This window comes from Varanus komodoensis, unplaced genomic scaffold (genome assembly GCF_004798865.1).
Source record: "Varanus komodoensis strain SLA01 unplaced genomic scaffold, ASM479886v1 scaffold1, whole genome shotgun sequence".
In the NCBI taxonomy this organism is placed as follows: Eukaryota; Metazoa; Chordata; class Lepidosauria; order Squamata; family Varanidae; genus Varanus; species Varanus komodoensis.
In genome coordinates this window covers 74,182,165-74,206,337 of record NW_025335268.1, presented here as the reverse complement: position 1 = coordinate 74,206,337, position 24,173 = coordinate 74,182,165, and the positions used below count along the sequence as shown (strand labels likewise).

The following is a 24,173-nucleotide window of genomic DNA, read 5'->3' as shown; positions in this document are numbered from 1 at the left end:
CTCCATCTGCAGATTCCTAGAGGCAGCCTGGGGTGAGGGGCGTAAGCGACTTCAGAGTGTTACCAGTTGCAAAGCGGGCCCTGCAGTGTTCACACCACGGCGGCCCCCTTCAAATGCCTTTCCTTTCAAGGAATCTAAGGAAGTGCTTAGAACAGTGGCAAGATTCTTGAAGAGGGAAAACTCAGAATCCAGCTCAGGGCTGCAGCCTTCTGTGCACACATTTACCAGGCCGGTTTTCCACAGCATCGCCTTACTGGAGTCAGAAGCTCCTAGAGCTGAATGATTACTTGGTGCCAGACATGCTAAATCAATGGCTTATCAGAACAGTTCTTGGCACCCAGTCTTCTTAGTCTGCAGGAGCTGCAGTTGGGATCCTTTGGAACAGGAGAGCACAAGATTGCAGCTGGTTTAGCAAACAAATCAAGGAATGGAACAATATTTTCCAAACATTTCCATTCCCAATGACAGACAGCTTGCCCTGCATTCAAGTCTGGTTAAAAAAAGGTTCTGGGGCTGGTTTTCTGGTGAAAGGCGGGGTATGCACCTCCCAAATAGATAAACGGGGCACCCATCCTTTCAGGATCAGCAGGCAGATCTGAAATTTAGAGTGCTGTGGGCACCCTCACAACAGTGGCGGGGGGGCTTGCAGAATTGTAAAACAGTTGCCTCCATGGACATAACTGGTCATATAACACTCATCTTCCAGAAAGCAAACTAATGAGACTAAAAGAAAAGCAAACTGACCAACTATGAGCAAGGCAGAGATACAACACCCAGCCAACCTTTTAGACTCAAAGATGGTGCTGCAGGGCCACACTTAGCGTTGGGACACGGCAACTGCCCAATTTTAACAAAATTTAAATCCTAAATTTGGGGAGTGCGAGGAGCCTGGTGGGTGCCCTGAGGCTCCATGCTGGAGACCCCTACTTACTAAAACTTCTCACTACCGCAAATCTCCTCGACAGCAATACAGAAGCCTGAGAGTCAGGGCTCCTGACCCCAAATCCCTTCCACCCTCTAAAGAAAGAGATCCTTGGCCAAAGATCTTTGGGCACTATAAATACTGTGATCTGAGAAAGCCACAACGCCTGCAGCACAGCTCCAAGATTTAGCACCAGGCTAAGGGTGCTCCAGCTTTAGGCCAGGACGCACAGCGTGCAGTCGAACTCCGCTCAACAGCTCTCCCAGTCTATGTCCTTCAGAGGAGGGAGGTCTTGCCATTCTGATGCGTACTTTCACAAAATCGGGAAAGAGAAACTTCAGGCTCAATCTGCTTCTCATGTATGTTGGTACGACTGAATGGTCTCCTTACATCACAAACTCAAGCCAATTTGTTATTGAAGGAAAGCCTTATGCTCTATTTATGTGAGAAGTTCCAGTTCAAGAAAACATTCCCAGAGTTCCTTGGGAAGGAAAATCCTCTTAGCGAAGTCACTTTGCAGCTGCTTGGGCTGTGGAGATACGCCGTAACATTAAAAACACACCGCAGTTACACAAGATACTCCCAGGTCTCTACAGCACTGCAGCTACTTCTCAGGGCACCTTACAAGAATCTCGTAAAGACAGCTGGACTGCGCATGTTTTGTGTGTCTGTGCAAGGTTTAAAGCAGAGACTGGAGCAACTTGCCAAAGGCGACTTTTCTGCCTTAGTTAACTCTACAAAGTGATCAAATAAATGATCACTAAGGCTAACACTGTTTAATTTCTGTATCAAATGACTGTGAGATGAGTTTTAGATCTCTTTAAGAAGCCTGCAAATTGACTAAATAAGGACAGAACAGGTGTCTTCCAAGCTTAAATTGTCTCCATATGCCACTCACCATGAATTGTCACTGGACACACCATCCTCTCACAGAGCCCTTTTCTCCCCTTCTCCCCAACAGAACCTTCCATGCGCATATAGAAACAAACCTGGAGAGACCTATTCCTAGAGCCATGTACCTGAACAGGCCATTAGCTAAGCAAGACACATGCCAAGACAGGGTCCGACTTAATCCTTCCCTTCTAATCAATACCTAGGAGGTGTAATCTTTGGCCTAGCTAGGTTGAAATATTTCCAGAAAGATTGACTGCTTTTCCTAGCAAAAGTGTGTGTGGAAACACCCAGACACAGCAAGAAGGCAGGAAAGGAAGAGTCTGGGCTTCACACGGATGAAGAGTTGCGGCTTTGGGCAGAAGAATCCCAAAGGATGACCCTGAACAGGTGAGGTCACTGCAGGTAAGAGCAGCAACTCTGGTCCCACATCCAAGTCTTGGTTTACTCTGGAAGTTGCAGGAGGACATTACACCGCCTCCGTTCTCTCAGCACTCAAAAAGTCGGGGAGGGGGGACCCTGCTTGCCGAGAGTGAAGCGGCCTTCCTGCACACACCGGCTGCCGTGGAGCTGGGCAGGGAGAGGAATTGCACCCTCCCGGCTGCAGGGACCCTGTGGACAGACGGCTAGTCACAGTGCATACCGAGTGCTAGACTAGATGGATCTGGGCTGACTCAGCAGGGCTTCTTACTGGATTTATATCCCACTTTTACAACAAACTCAAAGTGGTTACATCCCCCTCCTCCTCCCCACAACAACAACCCTACGAGGTAGGCTGGGCTGTGACTGGCCCAAAGTCACCCAGCTGGCTCCATGTCTGAGTGGGGACTGGAACGCGGATCGCCCGAGTCCCAGTCCTGCACTCTTCACCACTACACCACACTGGCGCGCTAACTCTCCTATGTTCTCCGAGATTAACAGCTATATAGAAATGGGTTGGTGGGCATGAACATCTGTATATATCCTTATGCATTAATTCTACTACTCTGTTTCAACAGTGTCCTGCAGCAACTGCACAGCCGAAGTACTAGAACCCCTGGATCCATCACCAGTAACCAAAGATGCATTGGGTCACTGGCTCCAAAACACACTGCAAATCTTTCATTGTGTGACATTACTTCCCCACCTTTCTTCCTCTTGCAAGGAACCTCAGGCGGCTTACAGGGTTCTCCTTCCATTTTATCCTCACAACCACAACCCTGTGAGAGGGGTTGGGCCGAGAGTCTGTGACTGACCCAGAGTCACCCAGTGGGCTCCATGGCTGAGCGGGGACTCGAACCCGGATCTCCTAAGTCCCCGGCCAGCACTCCTAACCGCAGCGCTCCACTGGCTCTCGTCACACACATCCGAGCCTTCCGTCACCAGAGCGCAAGCTGACCGTTGCACTGATACTCCGCTTTTCTTCCAAGAACCACATGTGCTGGGTACCTAAACAGCATCCGTCCTGGAAACCAACATCACCTGGGTCTTAAGCCTGTGCCTTCTTTTTCACTCAAGGCACAACCTAACCCAGAAGCTCGCGTTCTCCTCTCTCCTATTTCCCTGAAGTGCCAAGCTCGTTCAGAGAAAAGGAGATCTGCACTTGGAAATGCCAGAACGGGAGAGTGGCCTTGGGGAATCCACGGTCTCTCTGCCTCAACGGGCTACTAGAAAAACTGCAGCACAGGCCTGCTCCACAGTCCTTGGAAGGCCAAACAAAAAAGAAAACTGCGGAGACCCTCTGCACATCACAACCGCTGTAACTCACAGAACCCCGTGAGCTTCCATCCTTTCTACCTCAACTTCAGTCATTTTAAAATAGCTTCCCATCTGTAGATGAAAAGAAAAGGCTATACTGTCTGAACACAACTGACACGAACGCTGTTGCGACTGCACAGGTGTTGACCTGACCACTGTTAGGCAAAGCACGGGTTCTTGTCATGCTCAGCAGACCTGATGTCATACTGATCAATACATCTTGCAGAACAAGTTCTAAATAAATATATTCCCCCATTTTTAAGTTAACACTTAAAGCTAAACAATGAATCAAGCCATTATTAAATTGATGCTCACTCTCTCCTGAACCGGGATCTCCAAGTGGGTAGCCAAATCCAACAGGTCAACAGTGGGTTCCCCCTTCTGTCTGCCACTCTTCAAATTATCTGTAGTTCACGGCTGCAGCCACCGCCCGCGTTGTGGAACTTCTGCTGCTTGTGTTGCTGCATCTTTTTTTAACACAGGCTCTTCGGGATCCACTTCAGGGCTTACGACCAAGAACAACAAAAACAACTGCCGTTTCCCGCAATTTCTCCTTGTCACGTTCACGGACAGACCCTCCACGGATGTCCAACCAGCACTCGAGAAAAAAAAATCACTGGTATGCCACATTTTAATTTTGGTCCCAGGAAGTTGCGCAAATATGCTACTCTTATTTTTAACTTCTTGGTTTTTTTGCGGGGGGGGGTTCTTTTGTTTTTGTTTGCAAAGGCTGCAGTCTTGATTGGCTGATTTCCTTGTATGTTTCAGCTGTGAAAGGTAACAAGCAGGAGGAGCAGCTAAACCACATGGAAGCTAATAAGGAAGGACTGCCTACAGACAGATTTAAGCAGAGTTGCCAGGGACCAATTGCCAAGCTGGGTGGCCAGTGTGGTGTGGTGGTGAAGAGCTGGGACTGGGACTCAGGAGATCCGGGTTCGAGTCCCCGCTCAGCCATGGAGCCAACCGGGTGACTGTGGGCCAGTCACAGACTCTCAGCCCAACCTACCTTGCAGGGTTGTTGCTGTGGGGGTAGGATGGAGGAGGAGAATGATGTCAGCTGCCTTGAGCCCTTTGAGGAACAAGGCAGGATATAAATCAAAAAATTAAAAAAAAGCTGCCAACGGAAGAGCACAGAGGAGGAAAAGGGCAAAAATGCGTACACCAGAAGTGGGGGAGACACACAGCACCTCCCCCTTGGGAATATGGTCCTCCTGCTTTTAAGTGCTGAACTGACATTTCTCAGCGCTCTCTGCCTTTTCAACCCTTGCAATTTCCCCCCTTTTGGGGGCACTTGCTGCTGCAGATTCAAATAAAGAAACTGTCAGAAGGCAAATGATGGGGTGCCAGGGGGGTGCTGGTGCCCATTCGCTCCACCCTAATCTGCTACCTGCTTGAGGGATTTTAAACTGTCAGGAACACTTCTTATTTTACACCGGGAAATATACGCCCATTTAACAGTTGGGAAGTAAATGGAGGGGAATTCTGCATGCACAACAGGCTGGGAAGTAAGTGAAAATTTATACACTCGCAAGAATGGAGCTGCTAATGCTGGTATGCAAACTTCCTTTCCATTTAGACCCCCAGCCCTTAAATTTATACAGATTTTCCTTCTGTTTACTTCGCAGCCATTACGTTTGCATGATTCTGCAGGGTTTCTCCTTTCCTTATTTTTACAAATGGAACAGGAACCACAGCAGTTACTGCTCTGAATGGAAGCCACGAAAGCAGTGCGGGGAGTCGGTGCCCCCTGGTTCTGTGGAAGAGTCGAGGAAGGCTTGGGCAGGCGGGAGGCTCAAAGGATCAGGGGTGCATCAGCTCAACACCCAGAAGTGAGAGGGGTGCACTGAAACGGCGACGCCGCTGCCCTTCCCTTTTTGGTGCACCTGGTTTGCTTCCCAACCCTCAGGACTGGTGCTTTCCAATTGATAACGATGCACAGATTAGCCTACATGGAATTTTTCCGTCAGTTTCCCTGCTTGCTGCTACTTACATCTCCCTTCGACAGCTGAAACACGCAAGGAAGTTGACTGGCCAGGGGCAGCTGTAAGAGCGCACTTCGGAAAGACCAACTAAAGCATTCAGAGAGTTATGAACTCATTTGTGTGACTTCCTGGGCCCAGAATCTCCCAAACTGCTTAACTTATTCATAGGGTGGCTTACTGTGTCATGTGAATCCACCTTTTATGCACCTCTGGAACAATGCCGTTTCCCATGACCCCTGGCAACTGCTTTGTTGAGGCATTCAAAACAGGTTTTTAAAGGCACGAAAAGCCCCGTTCAAATTAACCACATCTAGGCAGGAAGTTTTTCTTCTCACTTCCAATTCAGGCTCTTCTACAACTTAAACAATTTTCTACATGGATAAGTTGCAAGGCCCTATAAGTATAAAACTGGATTTTATCTTCCTTTGAAAAGAGAGAGGTAGAAACTCTGTGAAACTGATGGCTGTGTTGGGCTCCTTGCAGGGAAAAAAGGCTAGGCATTAATGTAATATAATAACGAGGAGGAGGAGGAACAGATTGCAAATATGCACGCACTTTGGATTTTAAAAATGAGACTCCTGCCTCTATAGTGATAGTTATGAATCCATGAACAATAGCCCACTCTTTAAAAAAATTAGTCAAAATGTAAGTCCGACTATACTAATGGGGATTTTAGCCTAGATAAGTAGGGATTGCAGCCTAAAAGCCTGCAGGGCACCATTCTTCAAGGAGTTATTTCTCCAGGGGAAGTAAAGTTGTGCCCATTTTTCTCCTTCATACTGCACACCTTTCAAACCAACTTTAACTATCCATCATTGCCCAAGAACACACTGCCTCTCTGCACAAACTCTGCCCTGGATTTTGCTGGGCTCTCCGCCATGCGGGGGCAGTGCTGGATATTGCAAAGATCCAAGGTTCAAGTCAGCAGGAGGAAAAAGCACAAATGAATGCATACATGCCCCAGTCCGTGGAGGACTGGTCCCTAAAGGACATGGCTAATGGCAAAAAAAAGCGATATATGGATAGAGAAGAGGGTGGTTGACTTCAGAGGAAAGCCACAGGCAGGGCAGCAGGAAGGGAAGCTCATGTGGGAAAAGGCCAGCTAACCCCGGGGAAACATGGCCATTCCACAGCTCCTGCCTTTATTTCAGCAAATGCTCATGGACAGCAGACAGCTTGCCAGAGATTGGGGCGGTCTATACGAGATTCAGGGCTCCAGCCCCAACAGGCTGGCCCTGAGCACCAACTTTGCTGCCTGGTAATTGATCACTGCAGCTGATCAAACTGTATTCGTAACTAGCTCTCAATTCCCTCGCACATCCTCAGCCAGGTAAGTTCAACTGACCAACACACACCGGAAGCCTCAAAGCAGCCCGTCCGTTGCAGAGAAGACCACTAGGAAAATGCAAGTCCCGGTCCCAAACCATCTGAAGACCATGCAGCCATGAAGCAGAAAGAGACTTCCAAGTCGGGTTCTGTTTAAGAAGAGGGAATGCAACAGCCTCTCTCCCAGTACTTGGAGAATTCTAGCAAGACTACAAGAAAGCTCATGAGTTCCAGACATCAGGTTTGAGGCCCATGCTGGGGCATACTGAGAATTAGTCTGTCCAGGTGTGCCTGGGAAGCAGAAACCGGATGCTTAGGAGAAGGTTTCAACTCAGCTCCTCTGCCAGGTGTACTAGCTTTCACACGGAGAATTCCCTTGCACCTCCACAGGAGAATATTCAAGCAGGCAAACCACCACCTGGAGAGGCTCTTGGACTTTCTTCCTTAGTACATTTCCCCCAACCCCCAAAAAAAGGTTAAACGGGTACCTACCACGAGTGCAAGCCATGGGAGCAAGGTGGTGACCCTTCCAGGCCTAACAATTCTGTTAGGTTCCCACCAAGAGCTCCTGGGCATGCGACTGTCCCGAAGCCAAAAAAGCACAAGTTATTTAGCAAATTACGCTGGTGCACATGGTGCTCGCTGATGTTCTAAACAAGAGGTGGGCTGCATCAATTCAGCTTGCAGATCTCATGCTCATAAGCCAAAAAGCTAAACATGGCCCGTCTATCCAGACTAGGACTGTGCTCTTATTCTGATGAACAAAAGCAGGCATTCCCAACGAAAGCATCAAGGCTGTGCTGGCACAGCCAGGGCAGCTCTACCATCAAAGGCAAGGCGCAGCCTTCCAGGCGTTGGAGCAGAGGAAGAACTGGCTGGAGCCAAGGATGCCCTACCTTGGAGGCAGCCATGAGACACGGCCTGACCATGCGCTGCAGAACAGGTTCCCCAAAGCACGCGGAGGAAGGCCTGCGCGCAGGGCATGTTTCGTTCCAGGTGCTCTGGCGGGACCAACAGGGCATCCGAGGCGGCCCAAACCTCGCCGCGGCAGTGAAAGAGTCGCATTCACAGCCGCGCACACAAGCGGCAGCCAGCGAGTGCTTTGTCTCTTCCGTGTATCTGCTGCGCATCCACTAGAAAATGAGGCACAATGGCAGCAGGGGAGTTGAGCCCACACAATGCAAGGTATGCAATGCGCTAGCACAATAAATACCTCCACACACACACCCAGCTGCCCAGCCACATCCAGTCCTCACTGGCCAGTGAACACTATTCCTTTCATCTCTCTTGCCAACGGAATGGGCAAAGTTCCAGGGAAAGAAAACAGAAAGCCAGGCTTCCTCAGTCGCCAGCCAGTTCTCCTTTGCTTCCCACCCCCTGCTCTGGAATAAACTTTGAATCCCAGAAAGGAAAGATTCATCTGAAAGGTTCCAAAAACCTATATTGTGGCCCACCTGTGAGCTGGGAGCACGGATGCCTTTCATTAAGGCCCCCCCCCCCCTTATTATGAAGTCCGCTTGAGAACACAATGATTGCCAAGGCGTTGCATCCTTTGCACCTATTAACGAGCAGACAACACCCCACAAAAAGCCTGAAGTGCCCCATTTGGCTATGAGAAGCCCCCGCCTAGCCCAGCTCTCCACCACCGTTGCCAACTCCTTGTTATGCAAAGTTCGTAACACAAAGTCAGAATCGGAAAGGAGGCTACTTGGGGGTCTAGTGAACACGTTAGCCAGTCCAGCGAAGGCAGTGACAGGCTTGACCCTGCGAGGTTTGGGTCTTTCAGATATGCATTACAACCTGCCCTCCCTTTGCCAGGCCAAAACCGGGATCTTCCTTTTTCGAGCCGCTCCCAGATTTCCAGAGGCTGAGGACAGGGTGAGAATGACCACTCGGCTCTGCTTCTCAGCTCCCCAGGAGAAACTGGCAGAACGCAAGAGCAGGTGAGTCACTTACCTGATGCACTGAGATTAAGCCCATGTTCTAAACACAAGAACATAAAGGAAGGCCCACCTGGATCAGACCAAAGGGGTCTCCAGCCCTGCAGTCTAGTCATGCTGAGGTCAACCCGTTACACCCAAAGGATCCCACCACCAGGTGACTGCAGCCGCCGCCTCCTGCCCACGTTCCCCAGCACCTGGTGCGCACGGGCCCCTGCCTCTCAAGCTGCAGGCAGCACAATCTAGTCCACAGAACTAGAAGCCACCGATGGCCTCCTCCTCAGGGCCTGTGTTCAGTCCCCTTTTCAAACTGCCCCAACTGGTGGCCACCAGTACAACTTGCGCAAGGGAGTTCCACAGATTAACTCCGTGCCATTTAAAGTCCCACTTCAGTCACTGCCTGGCTGATCTGTGAAATGGGGAAGTGGCCCCACTCACAGAGGGAGTCAGAGGTTGAACCACACACGGAACACCTGCAATGTCCACGCTTGTTGCTTTGAGACAGTTGTTGCTTTGTCTGACCCGCAGGGATGGACAGAGACCTGTAAGGCAGGCATCAAGTGGCAAACACGCACCACACGGGCCCAGTAAGGCAGGCTGGGACTGAACTGTGTTATTCAGGTTTCTCTGCAAAGAGCTTGAGTATTTGCTCTCTGGCTAATGTCCCTCATAAGAGGTCTGCAGGGACAGAAAGAATATGTGCCCAAGAAGGTAACAAAACTGTTTCTCCAAACACACTTGGGCACCAGGCCCTGGTTCTCCTACGAGAGAATTTAAGATCTTGTCTTCGATTGCTTAGAAAAGCTCACCACATTTCTCACACAGAACGATTCAAAGTTTACCTAACAACGTGGGAGTTCTGCTGCTCTTGACTCTTTCACAAAAGAGCAAATTTGCTCAGTGGAATTTTCAGGTTTGGGGGTGGGTAGGAGCAAGGAATTTACACAACAGCAGTATTCCTCCTCACAGAACCTTTTCTCTGCCTCAAAAGTTACTTATTTAGCTTGTCCCCCCAAAGAAGAGGAGGAGAATGAGGAGATGGCGACAAAAAGTCCAAGCGGCAGAGAACAAAGCATGCATATCAGCACATGAGTCCCCATTCGAATTCAGTCATTATAGAATCGCACCTGCAAAACTTCTGCAAAGCCCTCTCCTCTCCGAGTCAAGATGAGAGGGTCCCTTAGTAAAGTCCACAGTGAACAGTTGGTAAGAATTCTTGAGGACAGTACATATGGACGCCAGCCACATTCCACGCGCCCGTATGTTCAGATATTCGCAGTCGAACATGCCAATTCCCTCCCCGAGATGCTGCTGAAGTCTGTTCGGCTCAGGGCCCAGAACGCAGCTTCAGTCATCTGCAACTGAAAGGAGAGGTGAGCCCGCGAAGGCCCCCAACTCGGAAGACAGTAGTTCCTACCTGGTCAATGGAGGAGGCCAGAGAGTTGGACTGGTTCAGCGTTAGCCAAGCTATTTGGGGAAGGCGGCTGGGAAACAGGCCAGGCTATTCAACATGAGCTGGCGGGAAGAGGGGGCAGCTTACCCAGATCTATCCCCAACACACGGTTTGTTCTGCACAAAATGCTTATTTTAGAGAGAGCGGAAGCATGGCCCTTCTTTCTGACTGACCTCCTTCCATCTCGATTTGTGAAGAGCAGTACCTGCAATTTTTCAAGTTTTCCAGCACACCCCACTGCTTCATCAAAGGAACTCACACACCTTGCTAATTTGCCAAACAAGCCAGATTAAATAATCGGCCCCATATGTTAATAAGGGCAGGAGAAGACCAGTGGTCTCCCGGTTTGGAGACTATTGAGCATTTTAACCACTAGCACTGGATTTCTAAGAGCCGCATGTACAACCAACCTTTGCCCTGGCAAATTCACCATCTTTCAGTTTGGGGGAGTACCAAGAGAGGCAATAACTTGAAAGAACTCCTTATCAGAACCCCTTTCTTCTTCTGAGTGCACTTCATTTCACTCTCCTGATCAAATGTAGCAAACCCATTCAGCCCGGCTGTGGGCATGCTCCTGCCCGAGCCCTCTCCCCTAATTAACGAGCGCCAAGGGCACAGCGCTTGGAAGTGCTGCGGCTCTGTCACTGGGGCTTTCAGATTAATGATCAACTTGAGGCCCCCCAATTACGGCAGGCAGAACAATGGCTCGGCTTAGACCGTCTGGCAGATGCAGCCTCCGTTTATTGGGGCACCCACCACGACGAGATCACAACTATTTCTCCAGACATTTCTCCCTCCCTCCCTCCCCACCCTCTCGTGGCTCAAGCCTCCCCATGTTACTGGCCAAAGGCTGGCCCATCAAGCAGAGCCCCCAAGTTATTAGCAAGCAGCAGCTCTGGGGCTGGCAAAGCAATCCGACGGCCTCGGTTGGAGGAGCAAGCCTTTGCTCACGCGCTCCGGCATCATTATGCGAGCCGAGGGAAATGCCGGCATAATAGCAACAGGGCGAGCACACAGCAAACTTCAAGGCCTCGCTTCCATGAATGGGGCTTTCAACAGGCTCTTTTTAGCGGGCTCAGCTATTTTTTGCAAACCCCTGCCCCCCGCAGGCATCAACCCTAGTGATGATCACAGGGGCCAGCCATCTCTGCAGTTGGCCCTGGGCTTAAGGCGAGAGAGCTCTCCATTTTCCTAGGCCAACGAACCGCACAGTTCAGAGCTTCTGCAGGAGATGGGCTGTCAGCTAAGCAGACACTCGCCCCCCGAACCCGGAAGCCTTACCAGGCATAAGACTGCTTGCCTGGGCAGCCTTTCCTCACCTCCCACCACTGCCGCCCCAGAACGACTCTCGTTAGCACCCGTGCTAGCTGGGGTTCGCTTACGCACCAGCGCAGCCAGCATCTCCCCAGGTCCCCTTGGAGACAACAGCCCGGTCGTGCCACAAGTCGGCAGGCGTGGCACCGGCTTCCAAAGTGCTCCGGGCTTCGAAAAGGCAGCCTTCACGTCCTAGCAAGTGCACGATCTGTGTCACCGTGTGAGGAGGAGGACGCGGCGAGTGGGGAACTGGCACAAGCGCTGCCACTTTTTACAAATGTAACCTTCAAAAAAATCTTGTGCATAACGCAGTGGTCCAAGTGCTTGGTTTAATCAATAAGCCTTAAAGTACATTCTAAGCTATTTAATACCAGTTTGGTCTTGTACAGCTTTCGGGAGCTGCGCACATAATACCAGGACACAGCGAAGCCCCATGCGCTGCCTCAATCACTCCCCTCCGGCTAGAGTCCAAAGTTTGCTGCCAATTTTTACCAGCCGCACCCTCTGTTCCGCTCACCCCAAACAATCTGCTGCATTGTCCCGACCACAACCCGGGAACTGCCCAGTCCTCAGCAAGATCTGCTCTGCTGGCCAGGTTTGTGGGCACTACAGATAAACCCACAAGAATTGATTTTCCTCCCCGACTTGGGTGGCTCCTCGCCCATTTTGCAAAATACACAACCCAATCTGTAGTTCTACCACAGGAGAGGGTGGATGTTATGAAAACGCGTTACTGTGGACTTAAACTGTGTTTTTCCACTCGCTCTTCCTGCCAGTGCACCAGTCTGCCCATCAAGGGATCCACCAGGTGTCTGGGGCAAGTTGGCTTTTCCCAGCCTTGCCCCCACCCAGCTCTCAGCAGCACCTGGCCATTGCCCCAGGGAGACAGATTCCTTTTAACCTCGCTGAGGAACTGCCAATACATGCCCACGGTTCCCCGGAACAAGGGCAAAAGCCATCTGATCTGAAGGCGTGAAGCAAAGATTTACCAAACCTGGTAGGCAGACCTGACGGACGAAGGCCCTAGCTTCTACCTGAAGCACAACACTCCCTGCCTACCGGAGGACAAGGCACCAGGCACATCCTGGATGTGACCTCCTGTCTCGAGGCACCTGCTGACCACAAACAGCGGCTCGTGTAGAATGTCTAACAGGATTGCCAGGTGGAAGCAAGGTTCAGTCAACTTGTTTTCAACCCGCCTACTGAAGAAAATACAAGAGCATCAATAGGTGCGCATTTTCACATGCACTGTTGCTCCTCAAAAAGCAAGCACTGCTTCTAAAGTTAACCAACATTGCTCAACTTGAAGCTTCCAGGAGCACTGTCCTAACCAAAGACCTTTCAAGAGAATAACTTCCAATTTCACTTTTTAATGGATTTCATATCTTTGAAATCCGATTAATGCATTAATTGCACTCACTCAGTTCCTGCTTTCAACTCGACTGGCTTAATGAAGCTGAATCCACAAACAAGCGCTTATTATAAGACACACCAGAAAAGCTTGCAGAGCTGCTCTAAGTCAATTCAGCTCCAAATAACCATTTTAATGGTGTTTTAAGTAGATGCAGCAATCTTTCAAGTCCGTGGTACAAGGCTAGGCTTCAATGGGATATGCAATCAAAGCAGCAAGGAAACCTTGACTTTCACACCAAAGCATAAAGTTCTTCCGTGCACACAGGCAAGAAACCGGCCTACCAACTTTATTTCTGAAAGCAACACAGAAGTGTCTTGAAAAGCTACAGTTCATGAATACGCAGCATGGCATGAACAGTTACTCAGTGTGTTCAAGCCACTCATTAATTGCAGATTTGAGTTATGAATTTTTAATCGGAGCCGTCCTTCTGTGAAATAGCGCTCAGTGCTTACGATATTGTTGCGAACAGACCGATCCTCCCAACTCAGATAAGAACGGTTAAGATTTGCCTGGGGGGTTTGGCTGAAAGAAACAGAGATATTGTTTAAACACCCCACTCTGTACTGACGTTCCTTCCAAAGGAAAATCAAGTCAGAAGACAATCTGAAAGCCTTTTGAATTAGTCAACAGCCCCATCCGTAAACCTATGTGAAATTTAAAAATCTTATTTAAAAATCCTCAGTTTCAAATTAGGATACCTAGACTTCAATGTTTGTCATGGTATTCTATATTTTTCTGCTACAGATTGGTGTGGCTATTTTTCTGCAAAAAGAAAAATAAAGGCAGGAGTGCCAACCATGAGTCACTCAGACTGGGAGTGAAGAAGTATCTTGAGTTGCTGCGACCGATTATAGCAGCATCCAAGGGGGAAATAGAAAAAAAAATCTGAACATTAATTCTAAACATCTCAACTGTGAGGAAGCCATCAAAGATGTTTCATGCAAATGCTCCCCTCCCCACCCCCAGATTTGCTTCTGAAAATTACCACAGGTGTGTTGTCTGCCCTGTAACAACTAGGATACTTTTCCTCAGTAAAATGCTCCCTATTTTCTGGGTTGTTTGTTCATCAAAATGCTTCAGCCTGCCTTTAAAACTCAACAGAATTCCTAGTTACATTTTTCAAAGCAGGAAGTCAGGGTTCTTTTTCCCCAAATCACACCCAGGATATACACAGAAATAAAGCAAGAGTTTTGAAATCCACAACAACTCTACCGGTACTTGAGAACCTCACTGTTCAGGCAGGCCTTTCAACAACTGTCTAAACTTTTTGGTACAGTGCTGGAATTGCGGATTTGCACTCGATTTCATTTGAGTGTCCTGCTCCACTGCATCGCTTCTACCCTGCTGTAACATGGTGGGGGTTAAAAATGGATTTGCAAACGACAGCAGAATGGTACTGGACCCATTAACAAGGGGCAACAGTTAACAGCCCCAAACGAGGGGAGATGGGAGTCATTCAAATGCCCACCAAGCACCCTTGGCCAATCGCCATGTCTCATTTCAACCTCTCAAGGATGCGTAAGACCGCGATACCCGGGTGAAGCAGGGAGACCCTTCCATGTCCCTTGAGCTTCAGGGGAGAAAAGGTGGACTACAATTAACGCTGGGGTTCCAGCAGCCATCCACAGGTGCCCCCTTGGCCTCTGACCTAGCTCCCACAGACATGCGCTTGGGATGTATTTGGCACCTCTCCAGAAAGCGGCTGGAAGCTCGCATGGCCACCGGTCAAAAGATCCCTCCACTCAGAAGACTAATGCTTCAGGGGAAAGGACTTTCGTCCGGAACCTTTGCCTGATGTACAAAGGGAATGTCTGTCTGTCTTAAATTGGGGGGGGCACTGAGTCATGTGCACTCTCACTTGCAGCCTGTAGTGGTACAGTCCAGAAACATATTTACTCCTCGAGGAGAACTAGGCCTCAGTCTAAAGGAAGCTAAAAGCTCGAGTATGTTGAAAGCCACCAAGCCTACTCACAATTACAATCCAAGGCACACTTCCTTGGAAATAATCTCTACGGAAGGGGGAAAGATCTCCAAGACACTGCTCTGGTCCCAAGGCTTCCGGTACAATTCCGGCATCCATGCAGATCCAGGACAGGCTCTGAAACCCTGGAAAGCCATTGCTGATCTCTGCTCTGCATAGATTCTGAGCCTGACAGCCTACGGGTCTGATCAAGTGCAAAGCTACGCCGTCGTGTTGCCAACACAATGCGACATTCCCAGGCAAAACTGCGCAGGATCAGGCTGCGCAAGCATCAATGCAACCATTATAGTTGCGCATCTGCCACAAATGCAACAGCTGCAGGCTAAGCAGCTGCTCTAGAAACACTAAATCTTACTATGGCCCCCATCTTGCTCACCAGAATCGGGAAGGTGAAAGCGAGAAGCAAGAAGCCCTAGTCGATCAAACAGTCTGAAACCTGAATTCAGGTTTCCAAGGTCAACCCAAGCACATCAACTCAGGCACGCAACAGGAGGTGTCCCTCACTGCTGCCCACCCTCTCCTGAGGTCTCTTTAAGATTGCGGCCTTTATCTGGTCTCGCCAGGGCAGATGCGCACATTGGGAGAAAGCGCAACAAAGCTTCTAAAGGAGCATTGCTGGGTTCGGAAATACACCCCATGGGTTTTCCCTGCAAAATTTCCCTAGCGAGGATAGAAAATCTTAAGTAGTACTTTAGCTCCAGCAAACGATGAATTAAGAATAATATGCAGATATTGTCATTAAAGCATAAGTCTGTGTCTGCCTGTGAAAAAATCCATGTGCTCCTTCTTATGCTCATTTTACAGAGGACGACCCTAAGGCTCAGAAAGCCATTCCCTGAACTATACCATGAGGCAATGGCAGAGAGCAGACACCATCCAAAGCCTCTCATGATCTGTACCTACCCACTTTAGGATCGCTATTTTCCTGGAACTTACAGTTACACTGCATAACTCTGCAAGCAGAGAGCCATTCCGAGCTGCCGGTGGAAAGTCACACCCCGCTTCCTATCCCGAATTTAGTCAAGTGCACAGAGAACCTCTCCATATTTTCATACTATTATGCATGGCGTGGTTTGCTCTCTTAGCACAATCCCCCACTTTCAAGCTTTCAAAAATTTAATCCAGCAACCTGGATTGTGTGTGAAACCACTCTAACAATTTTGATATTGCCATGAGTGCTCAACAGCGCCCAGACATAACATAACCCTCCTCCAAGCAAGAGAGCTAGAGTGTTGTACTAAGACTCGGGAGCCCATGATTCTAGTCCGCACTCGGCAGTGAAATTCACTGGGTGCCTTTGGGCCAGTCACTGACACAACTGGAACTTGTGAGGATGGAGAGAGAAGAGTATCTACTGGGCTCCTCAGAGGATATAAATGTAACAATAAATAAAACCTGAACCCCCAAGGAGGGTAAAAATTAACTGACGAACCTGTGCAGCAACTTTGGTTCAGACTGTTGCAATTCAGACACTTCGCTCCTGTGAGCTACAGGTCTTTCAACTCAACGTAGTTGGTTGCTGCGCTGCAGCTTAGCCCCAAAACCAAACCCACCGCCTGAAAACCTCCTGTAAACCCACCGGGGAGACAAAGCAAAATCCCCCGGGATCCCGCACAGGGAGAAGGCGCAGAACTGCACCCTTCTGTGTGCTGGACCTTCTCCCCCTTTCCTGTGCCGAGCAGAGATTACCCTGCACAGATTGCTCTGCTCCTACGGCAGAGCTTTCCAAGCAGGCCTCCCCTGTCCCAGCCCTCCAAGCTCTTGTATATAAACACGCTCTTGTCACACACTCCATCAGCTGTTTGGGTTGCTCCGCCCAGGCCTCAGTTTCCGGGTAGTAACAGGGCAGCCAATCGGCTGACTTGCAGGCCTGCCCAGAGGCCTTTTGCCTGCAAACACTTTTCCAAAACAAGTAGTCCCTCTGGGCTCTTCCAGGTGCTGTGCGGGCGAGGGGGATTCCTTCACTCCTTAGCTCTCAGGACCACATCCCCTTTCCACCGGTGGCAGACTTGGAAGTTGAGCGATCCTGCCCTAAGGTCACAGAGGCACGATTCCCACATTCTAGGAAAGGCGGCCGCGCTGGGCCAGCAAGGTGCCGCTGGCTTTTAAAGAGAAACTTGCTGCTCTTTCATGCCCAACAAAAAAGCAGCCAAAAAGAAAAAAAAAAAAAAGGAAAAAACCAAGAAGCTCAAACTCCCCCACAAGGTTGAAATGCAAAACTCACAAACAAGCTTCTCATTTCCTTCGAAGGTTTGCACAATGTTTAGAGAAGCATCCAAAAAAGCAGCTGAATGACTCAGTTTCAGATCACTGTCATGCAATTACCGAGATGAGGTTTTCTTTAAATTAAACATGTGAACAACTTGCCCCTGTAATACAGAATGTAGGCCAACCAACCTCACCCTCGGCGGGTTGCACAAACGTGTGTACACAAGACACAGGCACGTCGAGAATAAAACAGGAAGGGAGCAGAGGAAGGGCACCATCACCCCAACAAAGCTGCTGGAGAAGCCGAGGGCACCACGCACTCCCGTGGGGGCCAGGGATACCCCCCACCCAGGCTGCATCCCGGAGGTTCTCTGGCCATCCGCCAAGTTCGGAGAGCAGAGGTGCTGTGAAGTAGGCCAGCTGGAACTTGCAGCGGCGCAGGAACAGACGGCGAGGAAGGAGATGGACACCAGAAGGCACCCCTCGCCTCCCCACAGCAGTGCTGGCAGCCTCCTTATCGATCCCAGGGCTCCCATCGCAAGCTCGGGAGCAAGCCCTAGAGAAACCAGTGGGCCTTCCAAGCCAACATGGTTAGGACTGACCTGTACCACAATAGCTGAGGTCTGTGCACACAACACACTGACTGGACAGACGTAAAAGCGAGCCAGGCAAGCCACGGACAACAAAAAAAGCTATTTGCTCATCACATACACAAACTTGCAGACGCAGGAGAAACTGGCCTGCCTCAGTTTAAAATACCAAGAATGATAATAAGAGGTCTGGTTTGAGGACTTTGTATTTGAGCTGTTCCTTTTGTTGAGCAGAAAGAGCAGCAGCTAACCCTGAACCGAAAAGGAATGCCCAGCTATTTGCTTTTCTCCTATGCACCATCAAATTAAACAGCAGCCTCACCATCACTAAGCCAAATGAAATCTGGTGTGCATGTATGTATGTTTAAACCCTGTTCTTTGTCTCCTAAAATGCTATGATCTTTCAGCAGCTCAGTACCAAGTGAACAGAAAGTAGGGGGAGCGGCAGAAAGAAAGGATACCCCGGGTCACAGTGGGCCTCTTTTCTCTGTTATCCCCTCTGCCTTTTCAAAATTTATGCATATATCTATAAAGAGAATTTTTTTGGTCACTAAACAGCTGGAGTTCTAGCCTTCCCTCAAACCAGGAGAAATTAAGCATCAAATGAAGTCTGTATTTGAGGGAGGATACGACATACATATGCAACTCAAGTCGAGGATAAAAATAGCTTTGATTCCAGAGCAATCACGAGCCACTTCCTAGTTGTTCAAAACAACATATTAAAAGGAGATCTATAGACAACATCGTTTTTTGTTTTTCAAAATAAACACGCCAATGGTTGAGCAGGAGTGGAGAACTCACCATGCACCGTCAACATCGACGATAATAATTCCACCCCAGCAGGCCTAATCTAAACAAGTTTGTTTATCTCCGGAAACTAAACGCTATTTGTAACCCGCTCACCCCTCTACATAGTTAATTCCTTCTCGATTAAATTCTCCTGGGGGAGGTTAACGCATTCAATAAACATCTCTGAAAGCATTTCAGTTGGTTATGCCAATTCCAACCGATCCTTCTTTCCCTCCCCACCACCTGATAAACCAAACTATTAATCAAATAATTCTATAAGCAATTTCATCACCGTAATTCAGACATTCCACCCTCTCCAAAAACACACACACACACACACACAGATGGGGGAGGCAAAGGAGACAATACAATTTGGAAAACAAGAATAGATCCTTTGGAAAGCCGTAAAGAAAAATCTACACTGAACTGAAGTGTTACATAAACAAAACCAGCAGTAAGAAAAGGGAGGAAGAAAAGGAGGGGGAATTTCCGTTTCATTTTAAGTCTCTTTCCCACCGCTACCACTTTTATTCATGTTGTTCTCCAGGTAACCACCCCCACCTTAAATCCACCTACCCCCACGGCTGGGATCAGAAGCTTCCCGAACAGCAGTTAGAACTAAATTGAGTAAATAGTAACACCACCAGAAGCTGATCACCAGATTGTAACTGCCAACAACTAGCCCCCACACCCTTTCTCCCCAACAAAATCTGCCCCATTTCCCCCACCCCGCAAAGCAGCCCGAGTTGATTCTGGACTGGGGGGGGGGGGGCATTTGAAGTGTTGTGCGTGCTGTGCCTTTATTCCAGGACTGTCACAACACCTAAAAGGGGGGCACAGCACTTGCCCTGGCTACAAACATTCGGGAGAAATCCCCCCACCATTTTGCTTTCTGTGGTATAAGAGAAGTTCTCTTGAGATTCCTCTCCAAGCCAAGGGGGGCATTTATGGGAGGCAACAAGGGGTCCCATGAGCCCCCCCCCCCCAGCTTTGGAAACAGGTCTCCGCATAACAGTGGTGGGCAATGCCCCCGCAGCTGTTCTTGCAGCAGGGGAGACACTAACATGGGAGGACAGCCATTGGCAGGGGAAGTTAGTTATAAAGGCAGAGGCCCATTATTTGCTCAAACTTGGGGTGGGGGGTGTGATTTAAAGGCATCTTCTTTGTAATTTCCAAAGGAAGCCGGTGGGGGGGTGGCAGACAGAAAAAGCTGCTTTGAAAAGATCTTTTTGGGGTGGCAAAGAAGGGAAGGCTGATGTTCACAAGGAACTGGAACCCTGTTTGTAAACGCTGAAGGGAAAATGTCTCCCAATCCCTGGGGGGGGGGGCGGGAGTTGGTGGGAGGGAATTTGTTCTTGATTCCCATATCCGAAGCCGGATTTGAGAAGTTTTCAACAGGTCCACCATTCTTGGTGCTCCCAACAAGGTTGGGTCTCCCTCCCTTAAAAAGTCCAGGTCTTCCTGCCTTTACTTGGTGGGAGGGGAGAAATCCCTAAATGAGAATATTCCCAGGGAAGGGGTGGGTGAGATTTTGTTCAAGCCAGACCATGGCTACCTCACCTAGTTTTTTCTGCTCTGAATGAGACCCTGTTTTGGAAGGCTTACCGGGGTCTCTTCTCTCTCTCCTCCCACCCCTGCAAAATATCCTGGAGCCTCATTAAAAATATAAAATCCACCTGGAGCTGGGGAAAATTATCTCCAGGAGTTCAAAGTCTATCCCCTGAACTAGATTACTGGACAGATGCCACTTCTCCAACCCTATTCCAAACATGTAGTCCTCTAACCCACATTCTGGGGAAACGGGAGGGCTGGCCCTTTATTTTTTTACCGGGTTAGAGAGCCATACTTCCTGTGCCCCTTGTAGGTCAGGAAAGCCTTTGTACCCTCTCATATACCAGAGGGTGTGTGTGTGTAGCAAGGGTGCCTACCTTTTTCATGTGGAGCTGGTGGCTTTGACGGGGGGGGGGAGGAGGAAAGCCAGTTCTCCCCAGTGGAATTCATATTCATTCATCTCCAAGAACTGGAGATGAGCTGCCCCCGTTCCGAAAGCGCCCAGTTCGTCCCCATTATTCCCTGGGGGGGGAGTGGGACAGCTCTCCTCCGGACCCACCCCCCATTTACACAGCTCAGCTCCCCAGGGAGCTAGCCCCCCCCTGCCCCCCAAGCCAATAAAGTCTTCATTACAGCCCCATTCCTCGAGAGGCCGCCTTCCCCCTCGCAGGAATGGCCCTCGATCGTCCGGGGGGGCTGTCCCCCTCCCCAAAGACATTCCAGTGGGGGAAGGGGGTGATCCCTCCCCCTCCCCGCCCCCAGGACCCCCTCCACATTCCAGGTAAGGATACAGCTTGACCACGTCGGTGTCCATACGCCTCTTGCCCGGGCTGGGGGAGGACATGGTGCCCCCCCCGGCCGGCGGCCCCTCCCGGGCGGAGTCTCAAGCTGCCTCCCTTGTCCTGTCAGGACCCCTCGGCGCGGGGGGAGGGGGCCCTTCCAGGAGATGCGAGCGAGGTGCTCGAGCCCGCTCTGCGCGTGCGCGGAGGCCTCCCCCCTCGCCTCTGCGGCCCCTCCCTGCACGAGCCGGCTCTTCCTGCCCCGCGGGCTTCCCCCCCTTCCTCCTCCGCTGCCGCCGCCGTCGCTCTCCTCTGCTCAGTTTCCTGACCCCCTCAGTTTCCTGCGCCCTCCCGCTCCCGAATTGCTGCTCCTACTTCGGCCGCTGCCTCGGCTCTGCCGAAGCCTCTCTCTAGACCCCTGACGTCACCTACAGTGACCTCACCGCCCCGGCCGCTTTTTATTGGACAGAGAGGGAGCGACGCCAGGCGCGTCGCGTCGCGGGCCCGCCCCTCCGCGGCCTGGCCCTCCCGTTCGGCATGCCGGGAGTTGTAGTCCGGCCCCGCTGAGGGGGTTCGCAGGATCGCGGAGGCCTGGACTGCTGTGTCTGGGAATGAGGGGCGCGGCCGGGCCCCCCGCACAAAAGGGCCCCCTGGCCGAGCCGTTGGGCAGCGCTTCCCCTTGCGCTTCTCGCCCCGCTTGGAAATGGAGGTGTTTTCCTGAGCTCCAGAGTACAAAGAGCCCACCCTCTGCTAAGACATGAGTGCACACAGGTGTTTCTGAACATACGTAGAGGGCTTTCACCTGACGCTGGGCTGGCTTCCACGAAAGTCAGGCTTCAGCTGGACAGGTCTGGCCGTGGTGGTGCCAACAGCAACATCAGCAAGCGCTACCACATTTCGGGAGCGGCTGGGCCGACGCTGGAATCCTCGGGTGACCTTGGACCAGTCAGGGACAGGCAGCCCAGTCTTCCTTACAGGGTTGCTGTGAGGATAGCATGGAGAGGAGGAGGAGGAGGAGGAGGAGGAGGAGGAAGACCTGGGCTCCTTGCATGAAGAAAAAAGCTAGGGCGGAAGTATAAGAAACGAGAATGCATTCCACATCCTGCCTGTGGGCTTCCCATGGGCAGCTAGTTGGCCATTATACGAAGAACGTGTTCGACTAACGAACCCCAGCGCTGGTCGGGTCCAACGGAGCTCCTGTGTTCTTACTGCTGTAGGTGGACTGGCCTGTGAGCATGCACAGAGTGCCAGTACCTTTGCGTGATGGCTAACCCACCAAAGCAGGGCTAAAGGAGAAGAGCTGCTTTGCTGGCAGGATCAGGATCCAGAACCGCTCCCATGAGAAAATGAGATGCTGAGCTCAGCCTGGCTTTGGAATTTACTAGTTTTTAGACTTTCCATGTGGACTTGCCACATGAATTAAAAAAACATAGATTTTATTGTATTCACTGTGCATTGTTGAGAACAGAAAGCAAAATTAGCCTCAAATGCATCTGGTGAAATGGACAGTACCAGGAAAGCCAGCATAAATTTATTAAGGGTGCAATCCTGTGCATATTTATACACAAAAAAATATCGCAAAGCTCCCAGCATGCACCAACTAGCGTGGTTGTCTAGGGCATGCTGGGAATTGTAGGCTTTTCCCCCATCCAAATTACGTGCAGGATTGTTCCCTGTTTCACACACCAAAGGTCACTGTGATTTTTTCTTATCTCAAGATCACCTAAGGATTGAGCTAGATAACTTTTTAAACTGATGTGATTTTACTGCTGCTTCCAGTTAATTAAGCCACACTTCTATGAAATTTTGACAGAAAAAAGGTCTCCCAGCATCATAGAGTTATATGTAGGCCCTTTTTTTTTGTCTAAACTCACTTAAGATTGTACTGTTAGATACTGTTTTATTGTTGCCTTTTATGATTTTGATTGCTTGGATTTTTCTATAAGTTCTTTTGAGTGCTTTTAAGAAAAGAGAATTATTATTATATTTATGTATATCCCACCTATTCCCAGTCATTGGAACTCAAGGCAGGCTGAAACATTAAAATCCATACAATTAAAAAATTCAAAAATATAGAAAAGTTATAGAAAAATATAGAAAAGCTCTACCAAAAATATAGAAAAATAGAAAAGCTCTACCAAAAATATAGAAAAATATAGAAAAGCTCTACCAACAAGGTAAAGAAGAAAGCTGATACAATGCAAACTCACAGGCCAATTCCCAAATGCCTGCAGAAAAAGTGTTTCACCTGCTTTCAGAAACCCAACAGGGAAGGCAGAGCCAGAATGTTGACAGAGTATGGGTTTAAATCAAAGCACAATTGGTTAACTCCTTCCAAATGCTTAATCTTCAGTGAACGGGAGCAGGGAGCTGATCCGCGAAAGGGCTGTTCTTGCGTACGCAGGAGACCTTCCAGCTGGGTCGCGTGGTCTGGGTGGTTGGGGCCCCACGCACTGGGTGAGCAATGCCAGCACCCAGCCCTACAGATGAGGATGGCAGTCATGGGGAACCCTGTCGGCATCCTGTTAGCAAGACTCGCATCCTGTGTGACGCAAGCACCGTGAGCATAGCCTGTTCTGCAGCTTGTCACCTCCAATCCCATCGTAATGACTTCCTGTGCTGATGCACGAGGAGCCTGGCTCAGAGAAGAAGCCGGTCCGCCCGCCCGCCCTGCCTCCCGCTGCCCTGATGAAGCAGCACACTGGGTGTTCACACAGTTGTGTCGACATATGTTTGTGCCTGCTGCGCACACGCCGTGAGCAGCCAGGCCACCTGGATCGGCCTACAGTGCCCTGTTAAATGAGATGTGTCAGGAGGTTGAGGCCGAGCTGTGGGGACGGCTAGCTGTGCCATGCCTGGACCAGAGGCTGCATTCTCCAGCCCAGAAACCCAGTTTAGTTTATAATGGAGTGTGAATCATAGGAAGCAGAAGGCAGCACCTGGCCCAGCCACTCCAGGGCCCTGATCTTGCCTTTCAGGCCTGGGTGATGTCACATTCCCCTGACTGTCTTCTGGGTCTCCAAAGAGCCTCATTACACATGTCATAAGCAGGAATGTACCACTGCAGGAAGTAATTCTAAAGGGACTGGAGGAAACAAATCCTCATAGCTCAGGAAGGTAGATTACCTCCTAAGGGGGCGATCCTGTGCATATTTCGACAAGAAAACATCCTACCTGAGCAGGGGTGGTAGGGCTTTATTTTTGCCTAAACAGACATAGGATTCCAACTCTAGACCCTTAAAGTCCCGGACAACCTGAGTCGCTGCCATAGGAATTAGAGATCATTTTTAATGTGT

At 49.9% G+C, this 24,173-nt stretch overlaps 1 protein-coding gene across 1 annotated transcript in view; it reads right to left on the bottom strand.

Moving 5' to 3' along the window:
- Nucleotides 1-21,270, bottom strand: part of UBE2H (ubiquitin conjugating enzyme E2 H) — a 51,920-nt gene extending 30,650 nt beyond the window's left edge. Inside the window, exon 1 of the mRNA XM_044429237.1 lies at nt 20,890-21,270. Coding sequence (XP_044285172.1) covers nt 20,890-20,942 — 53 coding nt within the window. The 5' untranslated portion in view covers nt 20,943-21,270. The remainder of the gene's footprint in view (nt 1-20,889) is intronic.
- Between the last annotated feature and the right edge of the window lie 2,903 nt (nt 21,271-24,173).